The sequence below is a fragment of the Triticum urartu genome, chromosome 3, assembly GCF_003073215.2.
Source record: "Triticum urartu cultivar G1812 chromosome 3, Tu2.1, whole genome shotgun sequence".
Taxonomy (NCBI): Eukaryota; Viridiplantae; Streptophyta; class Magnoliopsida; order Poales; family Poaceae; genus Triticum; species Triticum urartu.
In genome coordinates, this window is record NC_053024.1 from 32,162,725 (window position 1) to 32,172,092 (window position 9,368).

The window sequence follows — 9,368 nt, forward strand, 5'->3', positions numbered from 1 at the left end:
TATAGTTTCCGAATTTGCTATAAAAATCATCATAGTTTCAAAAAAAAAATCCTAAATGCTTACGTAAACCATGCACTCTGAACCATCATGAAAGTCCTCTTCTGCCCACGAATTCAAATGAGCTCGTGATGAACAGTAAAATCTAAAAATTTGAAAGAAAAAATCTGAATTTATTTTGTGGCAACAATTGACAAATGTTTTCGGTGGTTGCAAAGTTTCGTCGTGGAAAATAAATCAACACACCAAAACGCTTTAAAAAATAGCATTTTTTAGCATCGATTTTTTTGCCACGATTTCCACCAATTCGATTCATTGATGTAATTTCGCAAGCACTCAAAACATTTGGCAAAAATTGTCACAAAAAGAATTCATATTTTCTTCTCAATATTTTGGGTTGAGCTTGAGCTAAAAAAACATCACATCCGATCGGGGATAGAGGGGCTCCCCAATAACTCTCAAGGTAATCTGCAGTAGCAGCCATGAGCAGTGCCCCCCCCCTCCCCCCCCCCCCCCCCCCAAAAAAATTTGTGCATATTTTCTTTACACTAGTGCAATGTTTGTCTATCATACTAATTTTGGCATTTGCATGTGCCGACTTGTACAAAAGTAGGTGTATATGATAACTATATATACATCCAGGAAAACAAGGAAAGAGATTTTGGGTTTTGATGGTCGTTGAGGAGCTTGATGCTTGCAAGCCAAGCATACCTTGCTGTGTTGCATATGTGTACATTGCCATGTGTGTTGTGGTCAAGGTATTGAAGTGGTAATGCTAGTTTTTCCATTACAACCGGGGTTTTTTCCTTGCCGTTTGAGCATATGTGACTTGACGCTCAGGATGGGAACGGCCGACCCAGACCTAGCCTTGGACTCGGCCCCCGTGGCCAATTTAAGAGGCCACTGGTCGACCCATACAAAGAATAGTCAGTGGCCTGATTTGCCCGATGGGTATTTCGGGTCAACCCAAATTCTTGATTTACACTACCTTGTGGACAAACGAGATGTTAAAATTAGGCACGGTTTAATGAAGACTGACTAGTGTAAGAATTAATAAGATTTCTGATACATGGTTAATAGAAAAAAATCAAGTGGTCCGCTTGTGATTTTGTACGTGCGCATCTTGCCAAAGTATAACAAGACAATTTTTTTGTTCATATACGCGAGCGTTCGTCGGAAATTATACGAGAGACTGCGTCGCAAAATTGGGTTGTGATCGATGTAGAACCTGCCAGCGCATAGATATGTGGTCAGGATCCACTCGCAAAAAACAAAAACAAAAAAGGATGAGCGATCATGATAACAGGGAACTCACAAGTACTCATTGGGTTGGCCAGAGAAGAGTTGTGGCAGTGGTGCAACAGTAATGCAGATGATGAATCGAAATTGATACGCACATGGCATTATATGCCTGATGTGCAGCCGACACAAACTCTGCATCGTGAGATAGCCTAGCATCAACCTTACAAGCAGTCTGATGGAAACGCCGGCTCAGTATCGTGTCAAAAAATGTCGACTCTATAGCAATGCTCATGAAGAATAGCGATACTTGTGTCATCTGTCATAGGACGTGCAGCTCTTAGTAATTATTAATGTGCTCCGCACAGCCACCCGAAGATAGGGAAAGATGAAAATCTATGCTGAACTGGTTTAAGAAAAGGCAAGGGGGAGTATCAGTAAAAGAACAAATAGGGAGAAAGCACAACAAATATAGCAGGACTTTTTTGAGGGAAAAGAAATCAACACAGACCAGGGGCGTATGTGAAATATCACCCAACAGGAAGTCAGGCACCGAAAATAAAAAAAAAAGGTTTAATGGGCAACTAATCAACGCCAGGGGCCTGGACAGAAAGGAGAAGAAAAGAGTGGAATGTCCCGCTCATACAAAGAAAAGGGCACAACCGCATAACCAAAAAGTTCTCAGGGGCTTATCTGTAAGGAACTCAGGAACCGGCGCGCAAAATCTCAAAAAAATTTGGACCATTTCTCGATTTGTGCGTGTCATCCTTGCGCAGGGGCCATGCTAATCTTCTCTGTATCGTTCCAATTTTATCGGATGTCCCCGAAGGGACGAGAGGGATGAAAGAGCTGCGCTTATAAACCGGTATGAAGCTCTGTCGCTAGGCGATGTGGTACTAATCTGGAGTTCGCTGCTGTCTCCCTCTCCCGCGAGCCGCAGGAACCGCGCTGTGGCACAAATGGGCCAGTGGGCCGCGACTTGCGTGCAGGGTGGTTCTTCCTCTGACGGCCCAACTTGGAAGCGAACTGGCTTATACATATCACACCAGACCCAGTTCTCAAAAAAACAAATCAGACCAGGCCCTATGCTAGTAGTGGCAGGTTACGCTCAAAGAAAAAAAAAGTAGTGGCAGGTTTCTCAACCAAAAAAAAAAAAGCACATTACTGCAGCCGCAAATAGAATGTCGCTTGCATTATGAATTCATGATATTACTTCTATTGGGCTTCCAATGAACTGCTAGTGGTGATACAAATGCCTCTTCTTAATTAACTGTGCACTACCTCCATTAGTATTTGAATTTTGTGCAAAAATCACATGATGAATTTCTACGCAACAAATGCATGCAATCGTGCGTTCTAGAAATTCTAGACCTCTGGTTGAGGCTCTCTCCCTTTGACAAGTTAAATGTATATCGAAGGACAGGCATGGGCAGTCCCGGTGGACTGAGGACAAATGTGATGAATTGCAGCAAGGGATAGAAGGGTTCCCCAATAACTCAAGGTAAGACGAGGAGGAGGAGGAGGAGGAAGAAGAAGCAGCAGCAGCCATGGGTTCCAGATTGCCGGTTGGAACAGTGATATTTGCCGTGTTTGTTGGCTGGGTACTGACTGCGGTTGATATCTCTTTTGAACGTTTTAGAGTCTTGTCAGCAAACATTATGGCAAACAAAATCATACTCTAGCTGCATGTAGAAGGTTCTGGAACAAGGGTCGACTGACGGATGATTTTGGCTGTGAATCAGTCGAGTTTTGGCTGAAGGTTCTGGAACGTGACGCTGCAGGTACATCATTGTGTATGAATCCTGTTTGCTCTAACACCTGAAGGTGGACAAGTGATGGCACTTTTTTTTTTTGAAGGAACACAATGCATTCCATTACATAACAGGGCTGGGCAATCGCCAGCAACAGCATCTTCTACAAAGTTTGGAACATGTCCAAGCCAGATCTCACACAAACTAGCTCCCAGGTTAGCACCATACGCAGCTAACATGTGTGCAACTCCATTACAAGTCCTAGGACAAGATACCACAGATACATCAGCAAAACCTACACGTAGTTGTACTTTAATATCTTTGAAAATAGCCCCTAATGCTGAAAAATCAAAATCTTCAGTAGTTGTTGCATTCTTGAGCTGCACACAATCTGTTTCGGCAAATCAGTCAAGTTACGATTGATGAGATTAATATGTATACCCCATCATTATGTTCTTTCTATCTTTGTAGCACTTTTATTTTAGTCTGAACTGACGAACAGACATATACCATGTTACAGCTGCAAGTTGACTGTCAAATGTTACCTCTTTATACAACTGCAGCCACATTTGCTGCTTCCACGAAAACATAATGCCGCAGTTGAAATTACACAGAATCCATTAAACCTTTGGAGTTTTCTCCTTGCAAATGGCATTACATTGCATGACGAATCAGAGCATAACACTCACAGGAAAACAGATTCAATTGTTTGCTCTTTAATTAGCCTATATGGTACGACATAACCTCAGGTAAAGCTTGCTTTATCCTACCAACACCTACAAAACTGCCTAGGGCGGCAAAAAAAAGGCAACGCAACTGCTTTGCGACCTTAGTTCTCATCATCCCCATCAATGCTGGAGAGCATGCTTTTCAATACCTCATAGGTCATGAAGGCGATTCCAACGCTAGGAACAACCTTCAGGTACTCCGGGACTATGCCTCGGTAGAAGCCACGAGGACCTTCCTTTTGAAGGATTTGGCGGATGGTTCCAGTTATGCTTGATTTTTCGATTTGTGATGCCCCAGCCGCCCCATGTAGTTGCATACGTCGCTTTACAAGATCAAGAGGAAATGTAGCTGCAATATTGAATGTACCATTTACCAACAGAGATTGGAAATACATGATTTGAGTCATGTAAGATATAGAACAATTAAGGTGATTAGGTATCAAAGGCCACTTACCTGTTGACGCTGCAATACCAGATAGACTCCCAGAAAACAAGCTCACAACGGCATTGGAATCATTCGGCCTGATGCATATAAGCCCACAGCCATCAGATCGAATCCGACATAATAGAAATGGAAGCCAAGGGAATATTCAGCAAAGCTAAATAATGATGTTCACCTTTCCATTTGCCAATGAGACCTCAAGGATTCATATACATAAAAGCTGATTGCTATACCCGGTCCAACTCCCTGTAACTCGTAAAAGTTACTGGCAAGTCAACTCAAAAACCATTCTCAGTAGAAGCATGTGGCTTACCAATAACGTGGCCCCAAGGCCTTTATACAATCCTCTCCCACTCTCTTCTCTACAAATTGTGGACAACGTATGAAAGATGCCCTTGTAATACCTGGTGGTTTTCTGCAGAAAATTAGACAGGGCAAAGTTAGCTTACCAAATGATGTTCCGTTGGTCTGTAAAGCTGCATTGCATGAAAGTTGAACCTAAGGATGTTGTAAGTTCTAACTGGAAGTTAGATTGGTTGATTGGTTCAGTGTTATTCAGAAAAAGAAGACAAACATCATTGGTTAAGTTGAATATAAGGCCCAAGGCCTTTATACAATACTCTGCCACTCTCTTCTCTACAAATTGCAGACATTGTATGAAAGATGCCCTTGTAATACCTAGTGGTTTCTGCGGAAAATTAGGAAGGACAAAAAAGGACAGACCCAGTGCTAGAAGCTCCCACACCAGGTGGGGTCTGGGGAAGGATTATACGAGGCAAGCCTTACACCTGCACAGTGCAATGCAGAGAGGCCGCGTCGAACCCAGGACCTCTTGGCACAAGTGGGGAATACTTCACCACTGCGCCAGGCCTGTCCTTCTGGAAATTAGAAAGCACAAAACAAATTAATTACTTAGCTTGCTAAATCATGTTCCTTTGGTCTATAAAGCTGCATTGCGTGAAAGTTGAATCTAAGGATGTCCTAAGTTCTACTCCCTCCGTTCCAAAATAGATGACTCAACTTTATACTATTTTGGAACAGAGGGAGTAACTGGAAGTTAGATTGGTTAAGTATTATTCACAAAAAGAAGAAAAATATACCTGTGTTGCCAAACGAGTTCGAACAACATCCAACGGGTAAGTTACAGATGCAGCTGTCACTCCCGCTAGACCACCACCAAGTAAACGTACGACACTAACATAATTTGGGTCATCCAGGCCAGGCACCATTCCGAGAAGCTGCAATCGTTATTCAAAACTCATCAAACTATAACAAAAAGCATAAAGTCATGAACAATCTTACAAGTTAACATACTGAAACTTAGTGCTGACCTTTTTGTATCGCTCATAAGAATAGAAGCTCATGGCGGAATAAGGTAATCGATGTACAATGGTGACAAGATTGCCTTTCCAAAATGCCCCAAATCCTTCTTCTCGAACAATCCGCGAAGCCTCGTGCCATATACTACACTTCCTTAGAGCTGCAGCATCTGAATGCATACCTGCCACCTGTCGGATCAGTATGTCACAAGCTCGTATAACAAACTTTATCATCAACATATGGGTCATGTCTTGTGTGACACAAAAAATTATATCACTGGGTTCGCATTCAGGAACCATTTCAAGAGATTGCGATTTTGTAGATATGATATGAACAGCATAAAGTACAACAAATTCACAGCCAAAGGTTGAACTTCAGACAGTGATTGGACACTATATGTGCAGTGTTGTAAATTACAACAACAATAATAGTTCATGACTGTCGACCAGGGATGTACAGTTTCGACCAATCAGTTAAAAGGAGGGAAGAATCTATAAATCGCACTCAGGGAACTAAGTTGAGATTATCAGCATCCAATTCCTTTCAAGAGCCTACATGTGAAGCCAGAAGCCTCTTCACGCTCACATATAACCACATTAATTGCTACCCCCATGCCTTTTTAGCTCCCAATTCCTTATCAGAGGTCAGGGCACATTTAAAGGGGATTCCTTTTAAGGTCAAATCATGTCCTGGACAAAGAATCTCGCAAAATCAAAAGGATTGCTTTAATTAGTCCTCGCCGGTGCATCGTATGCTCTAAAATCCCGCCTCGGGCCACAAATTCGCAGGCGCGGAAGCAAGATACTACCCTCCCCTGTCCCCTCCGAGCTCCCAATCCGTCCGTGCACACGAGAAGGCCGGAGCCAAAAGAGGGGGCCGGGAGGAATTGTACCTGGAAGAGGATGGTGAGGCGGGCGAGGGGCGCGGTGCAGGTCTTGCTGACGACGCCGGCGAAGCCCCCGGCGGCGAGGTGCGCGGCGGTGCCGATGTGGCGCTGCTGCTGCTCCTGGCGGGGGGAGGCCGAGACGGCGCCGCGGCCGTCGAGGGCCACGCCGCCCACCCGCGCCTCGGTCTGCATCGGCGGGCGGGGAGGGGAGGGTGGGACGGCGGGTGGGGATTGCGGCTAGGGTTGGGTCGCTCGCGGGGGGCGGTGCGGTGTGGATGGCGGACGGACGCGTGCGTGCGTGCTTGCGTCCGCGCCCGGAGTTCGAAAGCGGCGACGCTGCGTGCGTGCTGCGTAGCCCGTTCCGCCTCCTCACGTTTATTGTTTTTTTAGTACTCCAGCTAGGCGCTGGCCATAGTTTTTCCTTGCGAGATTTTCTTTCGTTTCTTGGGGCCGGGGCCAGGGCTCTTTCTTTTCCTTGTATTTTGGTCTCCGGTTTTTTTTAACAGGTACAGATGCAAGCGTTTATAGACATCTTGTAGTCGATAGAAATGTCTCCTCTGTGCATTATCAAAAATTCTGAAATAAATTTAAAATAAATACGAGCATCAGAACTTAAATTTTGATGGGCTGAGAATACCACTGTCCTCTTAATCATCAAACTACGTTGTTGATTCACGCCTTCGGGTATTTTTTGACCTTGCCTGTTGCCCTCATGTATCTTTCCTACTTATTTATGGTGGTGAGTTATATGGGACCACGCAAAAAAATAAATATTTTTTTACCCACATGTGGGACTAGTAGTAGACATAAATTAATAAAGGTTACTTTTACAAGGTGTGAAACATCCCAGATAAACAAATCGCTGCCCGAATGTGAGAACGACAAATTATAAATGCAAGTTTGCAGTTTTAACTCAAAATTATGATATTGATTTTAGTATTTTTACTGAACCAATTCTTCAAGTGATATGTTATAGCAATGAGGGCAAATAAATTGCAATTTCAACACGGAGATAGATGTTGTCCTCCTACCTAATCCATGATAGTGTGCATTCAATGTACTCATACCATCCAAAAGAACTTACTGATGCACATTCTAATACATTTCAAATTCAAAATATTATCTCACTATAAATCTTGCAATGGACCTATTATGATCGCTCAAGACTCTTGAGTGACAGCAACATGATCTTTCATTATATATTTTCGCTCTCTTTTCAAACGTGAACAATGCAACGACTGCAAAATACCATCATCTTTTGATGATCTCCTAAACCGGTGATAACTCCTCAGCTTTTTTGGCTCATAGCAACACAGAGAACAAGACCACAAGAAAACAATTTACAAGAACTACTTTAAGGCAGCAACATCTGGACAAACAAGCTTTAAAGCTTCCAGAAAAGTGTGCACATACATTATGCTATTAAAAAGGAATGAAGATAGGGAAAGGTTTGCTTCAACAATCGATCTCACTGGTTTTATCCAGCGCCTCTCACAGATGACACGTGGTTGTGGCCCACACACGTTGTAGACCAGTCACACTTTCCAGACTATCCTTATCCACACGATATGGTTTTTGCAACAAGGTATCTGTTGCAAAGAAGGTTTGCAACAAGACTCTTGTTTTGCTAAGACAACGACTGCGGTTCAACATCTTATTTCATTACAAAAAAATTTGCAAAATTATTCATGTTGCAAAAGTTTTCCGCAACATCAACTATATTGCCAAAAGGTGAAAGCGAAAAAATTATTCTGCAACACATCCTTTGTTGCAAAGGGTTTTGCAACACTAGCCGTTGCCGAGTGGATGGACCTTTATAAAGATCCTCCGACCGACACGCAACACGCCCCATATAGATTGTCCTTATAAAGAGAAAATAATCTTAGCATATAAAACCCCAATGTTTTTTGCAAATACTCAAATGCTTGATGACCGCCTTCCCAACGCCGTAGAGGGGATGATCTCCTCCTTTTTGCTGAACTCTATTTATGTTTGTTTTGCTAAAAAACAATCTAAAATATTATTATTATTCTTGGTTCTTACCAAAAATCTTAGGGACTTTTTGCAATTTCTACGCTAGACACTTCATATTCCCTACGTCCACAAATATAAGATACTTTGAATATTTCAATATAGATTACATATGGTCATACATGGGTGAACAAACACAATAGATGTGTCTATATACATCTCATTTAGAAAAAAATGGAACATCTTATTTGTGAACGGAGGAAGTACTTTGGTAAAATGAAATATTGTAAAACTGAAAATATTGATGGCTTGTTTTCTAGTAAAGGAAGGGCCCCAAAGGACCCATAATGACGCATTAGATATAACGTGTCGAAATGTTTTTACACAAGAATCCAATAGAGAGAGAAAATTATAACTCGGGTCCTAGCATTTTACATCAGAGACCCATATTTCAATTGGACGTGTCCGTTAAGGACTAACATACTACCCCGCCTCATGCTTGGTTTGAGCAGTTCAGCTTTGTGATTCAAGCTGTTGGTTTCTCGTGAGCATGACCCTGCACTTTTCACTCATACATCTGGCCGCGGTTGTACCTTGCTTCTTCTCTATATTGATGATATGTCGATCGAGATGATCAGAAGTACATTGCTTTTGTTAAGAAAAAGTTGAGTGAACAATTCAAGATGTCAGATTGATTTTTTATCTCAGTTATTTTCTAGGAATTAAGGTTGATCAAACTATTGAATGGTTACTATCTCTCCCAGCATCGCTATACTCAGAATTTGACCCATTGTTTCCTTTCCAAACTAGTTATTTGTTTCTGGCCGAGAAAGCAATGACTAAGGGAAGTACAACCATAACATAAATTCGACTTTGATCGAAATGTTTTTCCCTTCGCATCCTGAAGCTGATCATAGAAATGGTCTGGTAAAATGATCTTACCTTCCTTTTGCACATTAACTAGTATTTTATGAGAGACGACGAAGATCTAAAAGAGAGAAATAAACGAGAAAACAAATAACATGGGGATTTTA

The 9,368-nt window shown here is 42.3% G+C and overlaps 1 protein-coding gene and 1 non-coding gene across 3 annotated transcripts; both read right to left on the reverse strand.

Moving 5' to 3' along the window:
- Positions 1–1,966: 1,966 nt before the first annotated feature.
- LOC125549807 lies at positions 1,967–2,069 on the reverse strand. The gene has a single exon (XR_007301519.1). It is a non-coding gene; the product is annotated as a U6 spliceosomal RNA (small nuclear RNA).
- A 1,445-nt stretch (positions 2,070–3,514) lies between these two features.
- On the reverse strand, positions 3,515–6,728 carry LOC125542555 (mitochondrial substrate carrier family protein B-like). 2 transcript variants are annotated; one of them, XM_048705633.1, is made up of 7 exons: positions 6,370–6,728; positions 5,489–5,658; positions 5,258–5,395; positions 4,471–4,572; positions 4,333–4,403; positions 4,170–4,237; positions 3,515–4,064 (listed from the first exon to the last, which is right to left on the reverse strand). In XM_048705633.1, the coding sequence occupies exons 2-7, from the start codon at positions 5,654–5,656 to the stop codon at positions 3,817–3,819; spliced, it is 795 nt and encodes a 264-aa protein (XP_048561590.1). In that variant the 5' UTR covers positions 5,657–5,658; positions 6,370–6,728; the 3' UTR covers positions 3,515–3,816. The 2 variants fall into 2 exon arrangements, with proteins under 2 accessions (XP_048561590.1, XP_048561589.1); XM_048705632.1 differs by having other exon boundaries at positions 5,489–5,665; positions 6,370–6,703.
- Between the last annotated feature and the right edge of the window lie 2,640 nt (positions 6,729–9,368).

What these genes read in the sequence shown, in the direction of transcription:
- LOC125542555 (XM_048705632.1), bottom strand. Translation starts at nt 6,555, where the DNA reads ATGCAGACCGAGGCGCGGGTGGGCGGCGTGGCCCTCGACGGCCGCGGC. An exon ending in CTTATGAGCGATACAAAAAG is followed by an intron (nt 5,396 to 5,488) that starts GTCAGCACTAAG and finishes TAACGATTGCAG; the next exon opens with CTTCTCGGAATGGTGCCTGG. An exon ending in TCTCATTGGCAAATGGAAAG is followed by an intron (nt 4,238 to 4,332) that starts GTGAACATCATT and finishes TATATGCATCAG; the next exon opens with GCCGAATGATTCCAATGCCG.